This window comes from Lepidochelys kempii, chromosome 25 (genome assembly GCF_965140265.1).
Source record: "Lepidochelys kempii isolate rLepKem1 chromosome 25, rLepKem1.hap2, whole genome shotgun sequence".
Taxonomy (NCBI): domain Eukaryota; kingdom Metazoa; phylum Chordata; order Testudines; family Cheloniidae; genus Lepidochelys; species Lepidochelys kempii.
The window spans coordinates 8,106,840-8,127,562 of NC_133280.1; the positions used below are offsets into that span (position 1 = coordinate 8,106,840).

Genomic DNA, 20,723 nt, shown 5'->3' on the forward strand with positions numbered 1-20,723 from the left:
GAGCGGGGTTGGGGCGCAGGGCTTGCCCAGCTCCCCAGCTGGAACGTCAGGCAGGCAGAGCAGGGCAAGCCCCCGACCCTGCTCCCCAGCTGGAGTGCTGGGCGGAGTGGGGCAAGCTCCCACGACCCGACCCCGCTCCCTGGCAGGAGCTCTAGGCGGGCAGAGCAGGGCAAGCGCCTAACCCTGCTCCCCAGCTGGAGCGCTGGGCAGGCGGGCGGAGTGGGGCAAGCCCCCAACCACGCTCCCCCGCTGCCCACAGGAGCACCGAGTGGGCAGAATGGGGCAAGCTCCCGCCCCCCAACTCCACTCCGCAGCTGGAGCACTGGGCAGGTGGGCAGAGTGGGGCAAGCTGGGGCCGGATCAGAGCTGGGGCTGGGGGGTGGGCCTGGATGCTAAGTGGGTGGGCTGTGGCCCACCCAGGCCCACCTTTGGCTATGCCCCTGCCATGGAGAACTAGCACAGCTCTGCTGTAGTGAACTGGACATCTTTTTGGTTCACACGTCAACGAAACTGTTAATTTAATTGTCCAATCCCTCGAGGTGCTGAACTCCTGGTTCTGAGGTGCTGAACTTTCGGCCCGGAGCACCCTCAACTCTCATTTGAGTCCATGGGAATTGAGATCACTTAGCACCTTGCAGGATCAGGCCTTCAAATTCCTGTGTCATCAGATTATATTCATGGTTACACATGTGCAACTCCACCGAAGAGCAGCACAGATGAGACTATGGGAACATCTGCTGTACAGAGTCAGCATGCATCTGATGAAGTGAGCTGTAGCTCACGAAAGCTTATGCTCAAATAAATTTGTTAGTCTCTAAGGTGCCACAAGTACTCCTGTTCTTTTTGCGGATACAGACTAACATGGCTGCTACTCTGAAAAGAGTCAGCCTTATTGATGATGGTGCATAAGCTGGAAATAACCCGGCTGTTAGAGCACAGGGTGGTTTAGATGACCTGGCAGTAGGAAAAATACACACTTGTCACCTTGAGAACATTTTGATGTGGAAAAATATTGCAATAAATGTGGAATCCCACTCTGACCAATTTTTAAAATAGTCATGTCTCTGAGTAGAACAGCATTCATTCTGGAGTCTGGGGCCATGCCTGGCTATTCTGCACTAGGGTGAATTTCACCAGAAAATAACTACCAGTTTTTTTCAAGTATATCGACTTTATTTTTGAGTTATTGTAGTCAGTGTTCTGTTTGATCGGATTTTATAAGAAATCTCCAGAATTGCCTTCCCCAAGTGTTCAAAAAGTATGTGATTGCTTTAAACAATCATTAGATTTATTTATTTTTTAAAATTGATTCTTTTTGTTTGATTTTTTGGTTTGAACCTTTAGGAGTCACATTTTTAAGCTTATTTCTGCAACCACAGGGCTAGAAACTTACTTTACAGGAGAATCTCAGCTTTCATTTTTTTTAATCACATAATTCCAGGAACTGGGGCTTTAAGATAAACACCAAAAATCATGAGACCTGCAATAAAATCATGGGAGTTGGCAGCACTGAATCTCTTCTAGTATTTCTGGGAATTTCTAAAGAGCACTGCTGATATCATAAAGTCTATGACTCTATGAAGTGCTGTAGGAGGACAGAAGGCCGAAGGGTCAGAAACTCAGGCTACCCAGCTGTGTCTGGTGACGATTTAAATGTCCATTACAACAGGCAGGCTCCTCTTTTTTTCTGTGTGGAGGCAAAAATGCTTCTGACTTCCAGCATTAAAAATAAAATAAAATAAATCTCTGAATCAAAAATCCTTTGCTAGCTTCCTTGCAAGCATGTCCTGCTGCAAGCATGTCCTTTTGAAATCCCTGGTAGAGTAGATAAAGTAACTGGCTGGTTTGAGTTTCCTTTTTCCTTCTCATGAACAAACCGTTGCTGTTTCTGTTCTATGTTAAATGGAATTACTTTACAGTGTACAAGTAAAGAACAAGAACGAAGGTTTCTTTAAATTATCTGTAGTTTTATTTAGGTTCTGTTATAAATAAGTTTTTACAAAACCTAATACGTATACGTGTTTTTCATGAAAACGTGTATACATCTTAGTGTTTGCAACCCTGCTGTTAGAAACCCGAATACAACAGTATTGGGCTTGTGCATGAGAATCAGAAAGTGAAAGGCAAAAGGAGGCAACAGTCTGTCCAAGCTGAATGGACTGGAAAAAAATTAACTTGGCATAAATCATGCAAATAAAAATAGATTTTTTAAAGCTTTGTTTTGATTATTCCTAGCACTGTTAGTAACATGAGCAAGGATTGCATTTTTCTCTTGGCAGTTTGCCTTGGGCCCCCTATTTTAGAGGGTCCCCAAACCAAATGGTATTGCAACTTGGTGCAGAGTCACAGCACCACTCACATTTGGCCTGTCTACCCCCCCATCATGATGGGGGGTGGACATCTGGGCCAAACCTGAGTGGTGCAGCAACCCCGTGCACTATGCTGCAATGCCTGGAGCGGGGAGTTGGGCCCAGACTTATAGAACAGGAGCTGTCACTGTGGAGGGAGCTCACTCTCCACCCTGTCCTCCCTGGAGGCCTCCCCTTAGTGGTAATTTTTTTTGAAGGGCTGCGGGGGGGCTCAGTATCAGATTTTTGCCCTGGGCTTCCAAAATCTCGGTGTGGCCCTGAGTGTCTCTGTAACAAGGAAACTAGCTCCCAGGGAAGTTGTTAGCGAGTGACAATTATAGTATTAGCTAGGGCTTAGTTCCTTTCTTTGTTTCTTGTGCAAAAAAGTTTCATTAAGGTCGTAGAGAACCTTGCAGAGGTTTTCATTAAGTATTCTGTTGAGGTTTGTTTTACTTCTTCATACTTCATGTTACACAAATCTGTAAATTCCTAGGATAAAGATTCCTATATTACCAGCAGCAATTGTATCATGTCAAGATTTCAAAAACCAGTAAGTTTTATTTATCGGGCAATCGCTTTATCTACTCCCTTAGGCCCATTCCTGTAAAAACCCTTCTTCATACAGTTTATACTATTGAAATCAAGGACACTGTTCACATGAGTATGAGCTACTTTTGGTAGCAAGTCTTTGTGGGATCAGATCCTAGCCCTCCAAAAAGTTCTTGTTGCATATGGTAATGTGTACTTGTTGGATCAGAAAGTTAGAAACTGAGGCTAAAGTTATAGCTACAGTGACACATGAAATTATTTATGAAATGATGTTTCATATAACTATATAAGCTATAACTATTGCTGAGACAGCACTAATCACATGCGTAGCATAAGACAATTAGGTCAGAGGGAAGGCTCTGTGGATGTCAGTTATATGAATTTTCAGATGCTGGGAAGAGACTTAAATGAGGCTACAATATTCAAGTGTGTGTGTCTGAAGTTAAGCACCTAAATCCATATTTAGGCACCAAGTGGTCTGATTTGCAGAGATTCTGAGCAGCTACAGGTTCTGAACACCCACTACTTACAGGGGCTGTTCATTCTCTGCATCTCTGAAAACCAGGCCATTTCTTTAGGCACCCAAATGTGGATTTGCTTGTTTAGCGTCAGCCAACCATATTTGAAAATCTCCTCCTGCTGAAATCTTTAAGGAGGGAATCACATAGGGTTCTATTACCAAGTATAACTAATGATTGGATAAAGCTGAGCAATGGAAAATACGCAGTGACTATCAGGAAATGTTTCCTGGACGTAAACTAATCTCCTTTGGGAAATGGTAGAAACTGAAATGTTGCCATTGACTTCAATGGGGCCAGCATTTTACCCCAAATTTCTTTTAAAATTAGACTGGACAAAGCACTAGTAAAACTACTTCAGGGAATAATTCTCCATGGACAGACTAGGAGGAACGCAGTGAGCTAAAGAAGAATGAATCTTCACTTCTGTGACAAAGAAGTCAGGAGATCAAGTCCTTGAGACGACGTCTCAGCAAACAATGGTGTAATTGCAGGATGACGCCCCCTATTTTTGGTTACTTTGGACACATGTAATTAATGCTAGGACTTTTCAGGGGCTAAAAAAGCGAAATGCACAAAAATCTTTGTAACATCTGCTTCCCGCGGCAAGTCCTTAGATGTTGTTAGCAACTAACTTCCTGAGTGAGTTCCTTGGAACTGGAACATGTTTAGAAGGTCAAACCTAGTTGTGACTGATCAGCACCGAGTTGGGTCCACAGGACAAATGGAACCAATGAAGAAAAAGGTTAACTTACGGCCAACGAATCTTCTAAATACATGGGGTGGGCTAAAATGAACATGGATACAGACTCATTGAAAACAGCACTACTTACCTGCATGCTAGGAGCGTTTGGGTTCATCTCATGTTATAGCTGGCTTAATCAGTAACTTAATGGCTACAGCATGGGTCATTGTAAGAATTTAGTGTGCCATTCTCGTTTCAGGGATCCATGGAGATATGACTCCCTCTGCAAATAAGGGTATGAAGTGATGTGGGTCACCATACTCTTAATACCCTTTTAAAACAGAGCTTGAGACTGAAGGTTTAGATTTTGAAAATTCTTTATCTGTGAGATGTGTATAAAAGAGCAGATAAGATGTTAATGGGAATAATGCTCCAAGCAGCTCTCCGAAATACAGGGTTCAGAGCAAATGACCCAAGTAGTCTCTTCTGGCCCTGGTATCTAGTGATCTGATCCAAAGCTCATTGAAATCAATGGAAACAGTTTGATGAATTTCAATGGCATTTCGGTCAGGCCCTAAGGTTTTCTGTTAATATAAAGAAATAAAACCTAAAATGTAGCATTTAAATTTATCTTGTATGCAGTAGCTCATAATAAGCTGAAGTTTCAAATTTTAGGCACTCAACTTGCAACTACAAAACACTTGCATAGATGTAATTAGCTCATTTTGTGCATAAAAGGAGTATGGTGCATACTTCAGTTCTGATTCTACTCTGACAGAAACATATGTTGAAAATACCTCAGTTGAAATAAATGGGCCTGATTCACCACTGCATACTTGAGTTCTGATTTCAGTGGAGTTACTGCTGTAAAACTTGAGTATCGAGTAGTGCATTAGGCTGCTAGAGATTTGCTGCTATAAACCTGCTATCAGGAAGATACAGGCCTTTTTGTGTGTGAGCAGGTGTGTGTTTGCTGAACAGAGACCTGCATGCACAAGTGTACAAAGCACTTGGCATGAGCTTTAATACCATTGACTTCAGGGACAAAGCATCTGCTTAAGGTTAAGCACATACTTGAATGCTTTGTTATACCAGGGTCATATTTTGCAGATATGATTTTGGCACACAACACTTGATTCTGCTCTCCTGTTAGCTTTACATCAGTGTAACTCCATTTGCTTCAATTGAGTTACTCCTGATTTACACCAGTACAAAGGGAGATCAGAATCAGGCCCAGTTTTGAAAACGTTGGCCCAACATATCATCAGGATTCTCCTAATTTTTATTAAAGGAAGTACCTTATCAGTATTTACTCCTGGTTGTACATCTATCTTTTCTTTTGCTTTTTTATTTTATTAGTCAATATTTGCTTTAAAATTGTACTCTTTTTATTTTTCTGAATCTGGCATTTAGCCAGTTAGAGGCTTTACATTCTAATTCATGAACTGCAGTTGTGTGACTGACCTACCCTTTCAAACTGGCTGAACATAAATAATTTATATCTAATTGCAAACTCTGATCAAGATAAATGTCAAGAGAAGTAAAGTTCAGACAATATATTTTGAAAAATAGCTGGTAACTTGTCAGATTTTAAGGTAGGGTTTGGCAGCCATTTAATTTTGTTGTTAAGGGGACAGTTGTAAACATTTTAAGCTTGAAATTAAGACACATTAATTCAAACAAGCTTTGCCTGCTGCACTAGCAGTTGGAAACTGCTAATAGACAGAGAAGCAATGTATTCAGATTCCGCTGAGATCTTTCTTTCCTAGTAAATAGCATCAGGTATCGTAGCCTTTGTTCTCCTTAACAGTGAACTCATGAGACTTTTTTATTTTATTTTATTTTATTTATTGATTGATTGATTGGCTTTACATGAATGCAAGGAGAATACAAATCATGGAATTGAGTAAAGGGAAGACACCAGCATAAGTGGCAATGTATACTTGGGTGCTGTATGTGACACATACATATGTGTCACACTGTTCCTACATCATGGAGGACATAAATATCAGATTGAAACACACAAGAGTTAGCTGCAGTTATGTACTAACTACCAACCACTTAAGTCCTCTTGAACTCTGATCACATCAGGAAGGTTCTCCTCCCTTTTAAATGTTGTCATCTTTTTAAGCAGGCCATTTTAAACGTCTTTAGTCTTTCACGTGTGTGGGCTTTTAAAAAATTACATTTTTGTACATAAAGCTCCAGTGGCTGTTGGACAACTATGAGACTGCTGAAGGTGTGAGTCTTCCTAGGAGCTCGTTGTATAACCATTACTTGCGGCACTGCCAAGAGCACAAACTGGATCCGGTGAATGCTGCTTCCTTTGGAAAACTGATTCGTTCTGTGTTCATGGGGCTGAAAACTCGGCGCTTGGGAACAAGGTTGGTATAAAGGGGTTTGAGATTAGGGCTCAGTGGTAGCAGAAGCACATTCCCACCTTCCTTTGGCCCCTACCAGTTTCACTTTACCACTGTTTCTGTAAGGTCATGGAAAGGCCAATGAGCTCAAATGCCACTTCATTAAATTAAATGCTAAATACCATTGCACCGGACACTCACTGCATTCAATGATGTTGCAATGAGTAATGGATGAACGGGCAACGACTTGCCATCTTTTTTATTGTTATCACCTTTTTAATAATGTGGTGTGGATTACTTGAGCGGCTTTGTTGTGTAGTGATCTTAATATTAGGAGTCATGGATAATTCCCAGCTCTGCCATAGACTTGCTATTGGGGATTTAGGCAAGCTCCTTCACCTGCCTATATATCATTTTATCCATCTGTAAAATTGGTTTAATACTTCCTTCAGAGGAGTGTTTGAGGCTTAACTGAAGTTTGTAAAGCCTCTGAGAGCCTCAGGTTGTAGTAGTAACTGTTTTCAGTGGTTGCAGATTGTCCTTAAGAACAGTGGCTCTTGACTTTACATTTTGCAGGAGGGAGAACTACTGCCCTGTTCTGCCGCAATCTATACCACAAAATGCTCCTCCCCTCCTGTCCCTGGTGCTGCAGACCCACCCAACATTATTCACCTGTAACAGCCGTTTATTCCTAGGTCTATATAGTAACCACCAAACAATATCTCAAATGGAAAATTGCTATACGTAATCTTAACAGGTCATAAGGTAAGAGTCCTCTCTCTGCAGGAATCAGCCGTGTCATGTATTTGAGGATAACGTTTAATTACAGTGGTGTTCCTGAATCGGCTGCAGGGTGGAGAGGCAGCCATTTTGCTGAAGAGATCTCATTTGGGATGTCTGACCATGGTGGGAGGTGAACAGAGCTTGCAAGCCAGTTTCTTAAGCAGTCTTTATTCTGTTTTGAATTTTGGCTTAACAATAATAAACCCCATTGTTTTAAAAGCTAAACAGTCAAGTTCAACTTTGGCATTATGATTCAGTATTACAGCAGATGGGGAAACTGGTTTCCAATCTCACACTCTGTTCCACTCATCCCAATCAGTGTCACAAATGAGGTCCCTTTTCATCAAAATTGCTACCAGGAGCTGGAGACTTAGAGAATCATACTGCAATTAAACAGTTAGATTCTAATCTCACTGAAAGATTACACCAAAAGAATTCTGTTGACTTCAGTAGCGGTTACTCCAGGTTTTTACTCCAGTGTAACTGAGATCAGAATCTGACCCCAACCCTTTAGATACAGACATGCTTTTCAGAGTTTTCTAATGCAGAAGTAGGCTTCTTATCTATAAAACTTCCAGGGTGCTGGGCCGAGTCCCATGTGCAGAGTGTTCTTCTTAAAAAGTGGGAGGACCCTAACTAAAACAGAAAAGGTTAACTTGAATATTTGTGTTTGGAAGATGGTTAAAACCCCAGACATGCTGCTGCACATATATTTTTGAAGGAGTGTATTGCTTTATAAGAGAAAGTAAAATACACTGACATTTTTTGATAAGGTAACAAATGGTCAAAGTGTGTGTTTGTGCACACACATGCGTATAAAGGTATAAATATTGGGGTGACAAATATTTTAATAAAAATTTGACACTCAGTCAAGGTACTGTCAAATTTCTGTGAAACAATGCTTTCCTGCAAAATGTTTCCATTTCGTTGAAACAGCATTTTCTGAGGGAAATATGTTCAGTTGGAAAAACTTCAACCAGCCCTACCTGAAGAGAATTTGTGCTCTTGGGGCTGTGCTTTCTAAAAATGCTCAGCACCCACAATGTGAGCCAGATTTTAAAGAGTTTGGTGCCTAAATGGGAGATGAAAGAAGGAGCCAGATTTTGATAAGAGCTCAGCACATTGGGTGCATGCTAGATGCTGAGTTGTTGTGAAAATCGGGCCCTTCCATAGGTGGCTAAATAAGAGCTGAGCTGTTCTGAAATTTGGCCCTGATTGTGGGTTCTGAGTCCTTGGAAAACTTGGCCCTTAGTAAAAACATTTGAAATGAAAGATGTGTGGATTCTGAAGAGTGCAGCCAAACAAACGCAGAAATACCAAAACTCTTACTAAATAAACATAGTAGTTATTTAACTTCGAGTCACAAGTTTAGGTCCACTGAAATCCCTTTTAAATGGGTTAAGACAATAGCTATGTAAAATATATTACAATAGCTAATCAGATAATACAAAGCTTGCAAAATCCTTCATTACAGCAACAGACAGGGCTAAGCATTCCAAAATCTTCCCTTTATAAACCTGAAGAGACTAATTCCTACCCCAAGAAGGAAAGGGGTTCCATGTAGAAAAACAGTTGTCAGACAGCAGTTCCCTTCTCTAAATTCTCTGTGGTTGAGCTGTGAAAGCATCGTTAAATTCAAGGTGTGTTCAGACTCTTCAATACAGTGAAAATCATAACCATTCTAAAGAGCACCAACGCGGGTGTCTCTGAGGCTGTAACGAGTGCTTTCCCAGCCGTTTATCCTGTCCCAGTGAGGACCTGCTTGGCCATCATTCGTTACAAATTAACAACTCTTGCTGCAGTCTGATTGAGCAGAACTACTATCTTCAGACATCCAGGCTGTGTAATTACCATCCTCATTTCTATAGCCAAGCACTGGGTAGATCAAAAAAGAACGCCTAGCTTAGTGGGGATACTTTAATTGAGTCATCCATGTGGAATGCTGACAGCTTAGGAGACCGTACAAAGCTGCGCTGATCAGCCAGAGAAGAACTCCCAGCCATTCCTGCTGTTTCGAAATCTTGTGTAGGCTTAATTCAGCCTTACAAAACTACCATGAAAATGAACTAGGTCAGGTATAAAATTCACCTTCTGCCATGGTGACTGATGATAATTTGGGGGCATGGGGTAAGAGTTGGGGGAACCAGATTTTTCTCACCCCCTGGTGAGGGGTCAATTAGGATGGTTTTATCCAATTTTATGTGCAGAAATCTAACCCCTACAGCAGGGGTCGGCAACCTATCAGAAGTGGTGTGCCAAGTCTTCATTTATTCACTTTAATTTAAGGTTTCACGTGCCACTAGTACATTTTAATGTTTTTTAGAAGGTCTCTCTCTATAAATCTATACATTATATAACTAAACTATTGTCATATGTAAAGTAAACAAGGTTTTCAAAATGTTTAAGAAGCTTCATTTAAAATTAAATTAAAATACTGATCTTTTGCCGCTGGCCTGCTCAGCCCGCTGCCAGTCTGGGGTTCTGTTCACCTAGGCCGGCAGCAGGCTGAGCGGGGCCTGCAGCCGGGACCCTAGCTAGCAAGGGGCCGGCAGCCAGAACCCTAGATTGGCAGGGGGCTGAGTGGGGCCAATGGCCAGGACCCCAGACTGGCAGTGGGCTGAGCAGCTCAGCCTGCTGCCGGTCTGGGATTCCGTCCGCCCGCTGCCGGTCTCGGATCTCAGCCCTGCCCACATAGAGTGGGTACCTACCTTCTCCCTGGTTCTAGCCCATTCTCTTCCTCTCTCTCTGCACTGAGCTGAGGGTGGGAGTGCACAGAGCACAGGGCTGGGGGTGAAGGAGCAGGCTGGGGGTTGGGGTGTAGTGTCTGGCCAGGAGCTAGAATGAGGGAGGGGGATCAGGGTTGGGGCAGGAGGTTTGGGTGTGGAGTGCTTACCTGGGCAGCTCCCATTTGGTGCAAGGGGTGCAGGTAGGAATGGGGGGGGGTGCAGGAGCTCCCGTTTGGTGCTCACAATGGGGGTGAGAATGTGGGGGGTGCAAGAATCAGGGCATGGGGGGCCAGGTATGTGTGGGGGGTTCTGGAGTCAGGGCTGGGGTCGTGGGGGGATGAGGGGTCAGGGCAGGAGGCTGGGGTGTGTGGGGGGTGCAAAGATCAGGGCAGAGGGCTGGGGTGTGTATGAGGGGAGTGCAGGGGTCAGGGCAGAGGGCTGGGGGTGTGGGCTGGGATCATGGGGGTGCTCCCAGCCCCCTGCCCTGAACGGCTCACGACAGGGGGCTGGAGGGGATATGCCCTGATTCCACCCCCCTTCCCCAAGACCCTGTCCCCATCTCTTCTCCGCCTCCTCCCTGGGGCAGCGAGAGTGCTGCGGCTCCACTTCTCCTCCTCCCTAGCAAGGGCCATCAGCTGATCAGCGGCAGGGGAGGAGGGGCAGGACCCCAGCACGCTGGGGGAAGAGGCGGGGGTGGGGGGAGCTTGCCTGCCCTGCAGCAGCAGCCGCGGACCAAGCTTCTTCACTCTACCCCCGTGGGGGGGCAGGGGAGGCGGAGAAGAGCGGGCCAGGGAGGGCAGGATTTTTAATGGCTCACTGCTGCCTGCTGGGGTCCTGGCCTGGGTTCGGCAGCGGGCGCTGAGTGGGGCCGGCGGCTGGGACCCGGCAGGCAGCAGCGTGCCGTAGGTTGCCGAGCCCTGCCCTACAGTGAAGTTCTGTTGCTGTATAAAGCCAATTCAGATTGAAGGGTAGAATGACTCCAAGGTCTCTGTGGCATTCTATATAAATAACAGTTTGCATTCTGACACTTACCTCTTATTCTCCAGTTGCCATTGACCACTTAAAGGACAGGTTGCAATTAAAATGAAAGAGTCTGTGACCTGAAACATCAATTGCAATTTTAAAAAAGTGGTTACATTGATATCAAATGTGACACTTTCAGTTCCGGGTTGAGACAGGAGCTGAGAAGATCAGAACAGCTCCCTTTTGAGTGAAGAGATACATTTCAGCATCTCTGTGGCTCCAGAGTGCAGGCTGAAAGCCATGGAGGACCACCAGCCATTTCTCACTACAGCATTCAACTCCTGGAGTGATATCCTGGCTCCATTGAAGCCAACTGGAGTTTTGCCATTGACTTCAGCGGGGCTGGGATTTCCCTCATTGGTGTTTTAAAGCACAGTATATTTCTGGATACCACAGTGATGAGCCTGTTATAAATTCTTAGACATAAAGAAACCTTCACTCCGTCACAACAAAGGGTCATGTCTGGCTACCGCTGAAGTCAATGGTAATGTTTCCATTAATAAATGTAGATTTGGCTCAAAGTATTTTGACTTGGATAATCCGTTATCTGCCTGTGAAGAAGGTTTTATGAGTAGATTGAAAGTAAGGCTGAAATGGGTCTAGGCTGCAAGATTTTAAATGTAGATGTCACTGAACTGTGTTCTGAGACACATGGTACCATATTTTCCCAGAGATAAGTGCCATGTTCAAACAAATCCTGTAAAAGGAATCCTGGATTCTGATTGCTTTCAAAGTTTGGGGTATAAACCCTCTACTCCAGGATCTTAGTTACAGCAAGATTTGAAAATAACACGTATACTTCTGAATGTGAAATTAGGTTCTTAATATGCTTATTCAGCAAAGTAAATCTATGCTAAATTGGCATCTGGGATTAGACAGAAGTTATATCGCACATTTATGATCCACAAACCATTAGCACTGTCAAATGTTTCACTGAAGCCTAAAAGTAAATTGCAATGCTCGTGTGTCATCTTCATGAAATATCTGACATCTATAGATTTTAATGTTATGCTTGCAGGGGAAACTCCAAGTATCATTATTATGGGATCCGTCTAAAGCCAGAATCTCCACTGAATCACTTACAGGAAGACACACAGTATATGGCGATGAGGCAACAGCCCATACACCAGAAACAAAGGTATGTGGCCCCTGCTTCTCAGACCTGCTAGTTGTGGCAATGGAAGCTGCGAGGAGTGGTTTCCCCAAAAGAGCAAAACACTGGGTCCCACCTCAAACAGCAGCAGCAGGAGCTTGAGACGTTTAGCGTTGGTTATTTGCAAAGGGACTGTACGCTGCAGGGTAGTGCATGGCATACATTAAAAACCTTGTGTAACTTAGTGATAAGGTAAAGTACATGCTATAGGACAAAGGAAGGCACTGCACTTAACAGAGCTTGAAGTTACTGATACTGAACAAGGATAAAGAAGGATTGAGGAAAAATTTTGATTCCACAAACTATTCCTCTTTGCCTTTTTTGTGCAGCAAAGGCTTGGACTTGGGCTGCCTGTTGCTATGGTGAACACTACAGAATATCCTTTTCACTGCATCCCAGTGACGCAACTTTTTTCTGACCTCTGCTGTACAGTTATTTGTGTTTAACCAGTGGAAGGGGTCTTATTTTCCTTTCATAGACCAGCTAGTGGAAGAGCTTCAGATGGGGCCCAATCAGACTCTCATCTGGTAATTTTGGGTAAAATTAAATGAAGGTTATGATGCAAAGCAACTCTTGAGTTGCCTCTTGGGAGCTTCAGCACTCTTGCTTCTGGTTGGAGTGGAGGCATGGAAAAATCTCAACTTTTTTTAGTTCCCAAACAGCAAAAAAAAAAAAAAAAATAGCTTATTCGCTGTCTGACCTTGAGCAAATCATGTAACCTTTCTCTCAGCCCCAGTTTCCCTGTCTATAAAATGGGGAGGATAATACTTATCTCACATGGATGATGTGAGGTTTCATAAATATATGTATATAAAGCATTTGGAGAAGGTGGTACAGAGACATGAAATATTTATTGTTGTTTCCATCCTATTTTTGCCTGAAGCTTCCATAGTATTTTTGAGATTGCTTGGTATCAGGCCTCATCTTCAGTGAAATCTTGTTGCTATTAGAGAACAATGTTTTTACTTGGTTTAAAAAAACCTGTGTGTAAAACAGTATTATTTATCTAGAACACTTTTTTAATCTACCAGTGTTTAGCTCTCTGTTAGAAACAGGCTTGTGAAACCATGCTTAAACACTGTTTAAAACACAATTATAAATAAGTGGTAAAGCTCTAATGCAGGCAGACATTAGACTTTTACTGGTACTGCCTCACTTTAATGGATCGTCCTAACATTTATTGCATGTCTGATATGTTAGGAGCAGCGGGGGGAGGGCCAGCTATCGGTTTACACAGCCCATTTGTAATATGAAGGAGAAGTTAATGTGCTTCATATTCTGTCTTGTAAATGGCATCCCAGGCACTTAAGACACATTCCTGATTGTTTACCCTGAGGGGCACAGTAAAAGCAACTAGTGCAATTAACAATATACATATCAGAGCCTCAGTCCCTTCACTGGAGCCAAATGGTTTTATTCATTTTAGCATTTCCCTCCCCCATTAAATGTAGGCAAACCATGAATGCACATGACGCAAACTGGGACATCCAAACCAGGTTGGCTTCCCCACCCCAATGTGAAATTGATTGGTCTTAGGCCATTCCCAGTGGGCGCTGTCATCATCACAAAACCCCCAACCACAACTTGCTTTGATTGCCCCGCTCCCTCCTAGCAGCATCGGCAGACAAGCCAAGAACCAAATAGAGCATAGGAACTGAATTACCCAGATTCCTAGTGGCTGTTTCTCTGGGTCAAGGCTGAGGGGGGAGCATCTACTCTTCTGCTTGTATTCCATGGATAAGAAGACTTCAGGCCCCAGGGAGTCAAACTGGAGCCATCCACCTGCTCTAAATTGTCTTCAACATCTAGCAATTAAAAAAAGCAGATACAATGCTTCTCTGAGGTTAGTCAGGAAATGTCCACTACTATTAGTTATTATTTGTGTTGGGGTAGCACCTAGGCGCCCCAGTTGTGGGCCAGGAACCCACTGTGCTTGGTGCCATTCAAGTGTGTGTCATTTTATTTTAAATGCAGAGCAATATAAATGACACTGCTGCCTTCCTGTTATTAACTCTGTGTAGAAACAAGCTGCATTTGATGCTACTTACACAATATATTTACCTCTCTGGGATTGTTTGAGATGGATAATTTGGCCACATTTTATATTAAGAATACGGTTATAAAGGCTTAATAAATGATGAATCCATGTTATAAGCATATCACAGATATGAATAATATGAGTTATAGTTACAAGCACATCAGCAGGTTTGCAAACCCCATGGTTATAAACCATCTGTTGATCTAACAATCGATTAACCATTTATTAAAACAATTATTTATAATTTATTAACCCTTTATAAACTATTTATAAATGTACGCTGACCTATTAAGCGACTTGTTTGTTTGTTTGTTTAATGCAGAAGTGTTATACTGGTATAGGACTTTGCCAGAGACCTCTTTCACTCTGTGTGTGTTTGCACATTTTAAATGTGCATACTACCAAGCTGTACTTTGAGGGTTTTTTATATCCCTAGGTATAGACCTGCACAGAAAATGGAAGGCATAAGGGAGAGTGGATCCAGCAGTAGCCTGCACACTACTCCAGAACAGTCTGTTGCAGCTCAAAGTCAACACCATCAGCAGTTTATAGGTGAGGAAATTCAACTCAAATTCCACACTTCCTTTCAGTTTTCTCATTTCTAGGAAATGCTGCTGATTTCTAACTTGAAAAGGCTTTGCAACCTTGCTTAGCAGACCCAATCTATTGCCATTCTAGGTGTGTGTTTATTTTTGACATTTGCCAAAGATATCCTAATAAGTGCTTATTATACCATATCTTTTATTTTTACATTTGCAACTTCCCTCACTCACCCTATTATACCCACAATCCGCACAGCTTTCCTCAGTCACGCTGCAAAGATGTCATGTGTCGCATGCTTCGGTTCTTAAAAATAGCATTTCATTATATATATTACTTAGAAATAGCCATCTTTTCTTTAAAATTCTCCCTGCAATCTTAAGATTCTACCTCTGCTGACTTCTGTGGGGCTTCTCAAGGTGGGACACACTACAACCAGAAGAATGGAGCCCTTAACTAGTCATTTTTTAAATTATATTTGCTTTCATCTAGGTTTCCCATTCATTGAACTTCGCTGAGCCTCAAAAAGGCTTCAGTTTAAGCTGAGTTGGGGGTAAAGGTTAAGATAAACTTCCAATAAAATGAAAATTATTCTCCTGTCCTTATGTTGATGTTATGGCATTCTAATCAATAAGGCCCACGTTCTCTTTTGGATCTGCTTCCATTCCTCTTGATAATGGAAAAACTAGCAGCCCTGCAGAACAAGGGTAACAAAAGTCTTAATCCTAGCTCTTTCTGTGGGGATGACTCAAATGAGAGAGCCTCCAAGATGGTAGATTTGTTGTGATTGCAATGCATACACACATGATAGAAGCATGCACCTTGCACTGTCCCTTCCAAGGTTTGCATTCAAGTCTTGGGGAAGCTAATCTTTCCTACGACAAAGACATACCATTCAAGTCCAACTACTCTGGGTGAGGTTCATGTCCAGCAGTGCATTCATCTATTACATTGAAATCTTAAGTAAGCATTCAAGAGATCAACAAATACTTACTGCTTAATGTGGGTGGCCTTCTAATAATGAATCCGAACTATATTCTATATACTTTGGGCAATCTTTTAAGAGGGGAGATTGCCTAATAAGGCTGGCCTCCTATATAGATTTCCACATGTGTGGGAGGAGAACTGGATGCAACATACACTGCCTAATAGTTGCCACAGTTGCCCGCATTTTTTCTATTTAAGGAAGACTGTGTTAAAAACTTGCTGGATACCAGCTCCTCCTTCAAAGGAACCTAAGAGAAATGAAAGCGGGTACTAAAAAGTGAGACCAACAGTTTACCCAATTACTTCCCAGTCCAAACTGCAGGTGTGGGTGTTGAGGTTTTTTCCCCGTATTTCTGAGTAATGACACACAAGAACACGGCCATCTCTGAGCAGTCTCTAAAATGCAGTTGTACCTGTTATGTCTGCCATCCAATTAAATTTTCCATTGTACTCTCAAAATACCGAAAGGATGTAATTCAGACTTCAGAGAAAATCTAATGGGAACACACATTATAGTGGTACAAAGCATTCATGTTTCTTTCCTCCTAGTTGCAATAAAAACATTTTCTTTTCTGCAATGAATAATTGGACAGTGGTGTTCTTTTTTGGAAGTGACATGTTGAAGTATTGGACAATCAGTCTCAATTCACTAATTTCATTTAGTTATCTGAAATATGAAATGTAGCAACCGGCTGCTGCAAAATTACATCCTAATTCCTAGTCTTATAAAACTATGAATGCCTGTTAAAGTTTGCCATTTTCCCAACTTTTCTCCTAGATGTAACCCATGTCTTTCCTGATTTCCCGGCACCTGATCTAGGAAATGTCCTCTTACAAGAGGGGATCACCATGAATGATGTCAAGACTCTACAGCTTCTTTACAGACGACACTGTGAGGTAACTATATAGGCCAGAGGTGGGCAAACTACAGCCCGTGGGCTACATCCGGCCCGTGGGACCCTCCTGCCTGGCCCCTGAGCTCCTGTCCGGGGAGGCTAGCTCCCGGCCTCTCCACTCCTGTCCCCTCTCCCCTGCAGCCTCAGCTCGCCACGCTACCAGCGCTCTGGGCAGCGGGGCTGCGAGCTCCTTCTGGGCAGCGGGGCGGCGTGGGTGGCTCCCGCTGGACTCTGAGCAGCATGGTAAGGGAGTGGGGAGCAGGGGAGTTGGATAAGGGACAGAGGATCCCAGGGGGCAGTCAGGGGACAGGGAGCAGGGGGGGCTGGATGGGGGATGGGGTCCCACTGGGGGCAGTTAGATAGGCGTGGGAGTCCTTGGGGGCGGGGGGGGGGTCTGTCAGGGGGTGGGGTGTGGATAGGGATCAGGGCAGTCAGGGACAGAGAGCAGGGGGGATTGGGTGGGGGGGATCTTGGGGAGGGGGGGTGGTTAGGGCCGGGGGTTCCCAGGAGGGGATGGTCAGGGGACAAGGAGCAGGGCGGGTTGGATGGGTTGGGAATTCTGAGGGGGGCAGTCAGGGGGTGGGAAGTGGGAGGGGGTAGATAGGGGGCGGGGGCCAGGCTGTTTGGGGAGGCATAGCTTTCCCTACCCGGCCCTCCATACAGTTTGGAAACCCAATGTGGCCCTCAGGCCAAAAAGTTTGCCCACCCCTGACATAGGCTCTGTTTGCTTGATCTAGGATCTGATTCCATAGTGTGCTCCCTCCACTCCAGTCCTGCTCTCTTGAGGAGTGGGTTCTGAACAGGAATGTTTCTGATTGGCTTGATAGCATAGTTCAAGTTATTTCCTCCCTGTGTGATCTGCTTATATTCTCTGTGTTAAAACAACACATTGCAGATTGTTCTACTTTGTATCTAATCTAATCCATACGGCAGGGTATTCCACTTACGAAGAAACTGTGACTGAATGTTATCAGAGCATCTTATGAGCCGTCGTCTTTTATTCTTAGGCCACTTTGGATGTTGTAATGAACCTTCAGTTTCATTACATTGAGAAGCTATGGCAGTCCTTCTGGAGTTCTAAAACACCATCCAGTGATGGCTCCACCACCATGCCTTCCAGGTAAATGGTTACACACTTACCCTTGCTAAACTTTGGATGACCTAAGTTTTACTAGTGTTTTACCTTAGAGATCACGAGTGGTACAGTTTTCAGCTTCATGATTGTATTGATCTCTAAGAGTTAAGGATGTTAACTACCTACCAGGAGAGGACACTATTTTAGGAATAGAGTTAGAAGTATGCTATTGTAATTATATACCAGATGCAGAGGATTTTACTATCTGTTTATTTGATGTGCTGTTACCTTTGATTACAGACACTAATCTAAAACATGTGTTATTTTGACTAACAGGAATGGGTCACTGCTTTTGTAGAAGCCCCGTTTAAGCAGACATTTAGAATTGCATGCCATTGAATGTTGTTACAGAATGACATCAGAGGAAGCCAATAAGAACGTAATGACATTTGGATAAACTGGGACTCGTTCTTAATCAGGTTGCCGTGAAAATTAAAAAAAAAAAAAAAAGCCTTGTGTTCTGGGGCAGATAATGACAAAATGTGCTGCTTTGATCTGTTAATTGCATTCTTGCCTGGTTCTCTGTCATTCCCTATTCTTCCTTGTTTATGTGTTAGAAACCTGCCATCAAGGGACAGGGAAACGGACAGTGAGTGAAAATAGAGGAAATTGAAATAGTTTGAATGGTAATGAAAGTCTAAATAGTATCCACTTCCCCTGACTATATATAAGGATTTCAGGTCCTAATGTTTTATACTCCGAGCAAGGACTGTAAACATTTGGGAAATGGAGAGAAAGTCCCCTCATTCTCCTAATAATCTTAAAATTCTAACCTGATTATCCTCCTCAGATAGTGCACAATGGGTGGATCGCTGCCAAGAAACACTGTAACTGCAGGTTTCTTTTCAGATGTTTAGTTTAGAGAGTCACAGATAGGAAACAAAAATAGGAGTGCATAGTAATTGGGATCCAGTCATGGAACACTGAGGTGTTGTTAAAAATCTTACAACACTGAGAAAATTATTACAGGCAGGCTGCACAATCAGGGAAGACACAAACATCAGTTTCATGCATTGCGGCTGCAGTCTCGCAAGATTTTACTCCTCAGGAAATTCTGTGCCAAAAAATTAAAAATTCTGCACACGATATTTTAAAATTCTGCATATTTTATTTGCAAATAAATAAATGTGGAGGCTCCAGCATGGCAGTGGGGAGCATCTGTAAATCATCCTGCATCCCCCCACCCGGGACACGGACTTAGCGGTGAGGCTGTATCTGACCCTAACACAGTGCAGGGGCCGAGCCTGTCCCAGAAACCCCCTGGGGTCCTGCCCCTCCACACCAGGCATACCAAGAACATAGAATCATAAAAGATTAGGGTTGGAAGAGATCTCAGGAGGTCATCTAATCCAACCCCCTGCTCAAAGCAGGACCAATCCCCAACTAAATCATCCCAGCCAGGGCTTTGTCAAGCCGGGCCCTAAAAATCTCTTAAGGATGGAGATTCCACCACCTCCCTAGGGAACCCATTCCAGTGCTTCACCACCCTCCTAGAGAAATATTTTTTCCTCCTATTGAATCTAGACCTCCACCACTGCAACTTGAGATTATTGTCCCTTTTTCTGTGGTTCGCAACCACTGAAAACAGCCTAGCGCAGGGGTGGGCAAAGTTTTTGGCCCGAGGGCCACATCTGGATGGGGAAATTGCATACAGGGCCATGAATGTAGGCTGGGACAGGGTTGGGGTGCGGGAGGGGGTGCGATGTGCAGGAAGGGGCTCAGGGCGAGGGGTTGGGGCAGAGGAGGAGTGCGGAGAGTACAAGTGGGCTCAGGGAAGGGGGTTGGGGTGCAGGAGGGGGTACACAGTGTGGAAGAGGGCTCAGGGCAGTGGTGCAGGGAGGGGTGTGGAGTGCGGGAGGGGGCTCAGGGCAGGGGGTTGGGATGCAGGAGGGGTGCGAGGTGCAGCAGGGGGTTGGGGTGCAGGCAGGGGGCTCAGGGCATGGAGTTGAGGTGTGGGGTGCTGGAGGAGTTCGGGGTGTGGGCTCTGGCCTGGCGCAGCTTACCTGGAGCAGCTCCAGGGTGGCAGTGGTGCGCTCTGGGGCCAGGGCAGGCTCCCTCAGCCTCTCCTCATAGGTCATGTGCTGCAGCCTCCTAATCATTTTCGTTTTCCTCCGCTGGACTCTCTCCAATTTGTCCACATCCCTTCTGTAGTGGGGGGCCGAAAACTGGGCGCAATACTCCAGATGTGGCCTCACCAGTGCCGAATAGAGGGGAATAATCACTTCTCTCGATCTGCTGGCAATGCTCCTATTAATGCAGCCCAATATGCCGTTAGCCGTCTTGGCAACAAGGGCACACAGCTGACTCATATCCAGCTTCTCGTCCACTGTAATCCCCAGGTCCTTTTCTGCAGAACTGCTGCTTAGCCAGTCGGTCCCCAGCCTGTAGCAGTGCGTGGGATTCTTCTATCCTAAGTGCAGGACTCTGCACTTGTCCTTGTTGAACCTCATCAGATTTCTTTTGGCCCAATCCTCCAATTTGTCTAGGTCACTCTGGACCCCATCTCTACCCTCCAGCGTATCTACCTCTCCCCCCAGCTTAGTGTCATCCGCTTAATAAATAATGCAACACTCACTGTAGCTCCTCTCCCACTGGCAAGCGAGTGGGACAGAGTCTTGAATGCATGCTCAACCCTGGCCCCCGATCCAGGTGTGGGACAGGCAGGCTCAGCCTGGCAGGATCCAAGTATGGAGGGCTTAGTGTGGGGGGATCCAGGTTTGGAGTGAGAGGGTTCTGTGTGGGGCAATCTGAGTGTGGACAGTTTGGGGGGGGATCTGGATGCACAGGGGCTCATTGGGGGGTTCTGGGTGCAGGGGAAATGGGACTCTATGGGGGGGTCCAGGTGAAGGTGGTTGGGGCTCAGCAGGAGGGGTCTCAGTGTGGGAGGATGGGGCTCGGCGGGGGGGTCTCCATGTGGGTGACTCTTGCAGGGGGGTCTGGGTGCTCGGGAAGTGGGGTTTAGTGGGGTGAGGGTTGGGTTTG

At 44.4% G+C, this 20,723-nt stretch overlaps 1 protein-coding gene across 5 annotated transcripts in view; it reads left to right on the forward strand.

The window, feature by feature from the left end:
- The window catches only part of RFX2 (regulatory factor X2), a 98,830-nt gene that overhangs the window by 63,784 nt on the left and 14,323 nt on the right, over positions 1 to 20,723 (forward strand). For all 5 annotated transcript variants that reach the window (XM_073323871.1, XM_073323868.1, XM_073323872.1 and 2 more), the window contains 5 exons: positions 6,303 to 6,484; positions 12,011 to 12,130; positions 14,620 to 14,735; positions 16,489 to 16,607; positions 17,614 to 17,726. In XM_073323871.1, coding sequence (XP_073179972.1) covers positions 6,303 to 6,484; positions 12,011 to 12,130; positions 14,620 to 14,735; positions 16,489 to 16,607; positions 17,614 to 17,726 — 650 coding nt within the window. The remainder of the gene's footprint in view (positions 1 to 6,302; positions 6,485 to 12,010; positions 12,131 to 14,619; positions 14,736 to 16,488; positions 16,608 to 17,613; positions 17,727 to 20,723) is intronic.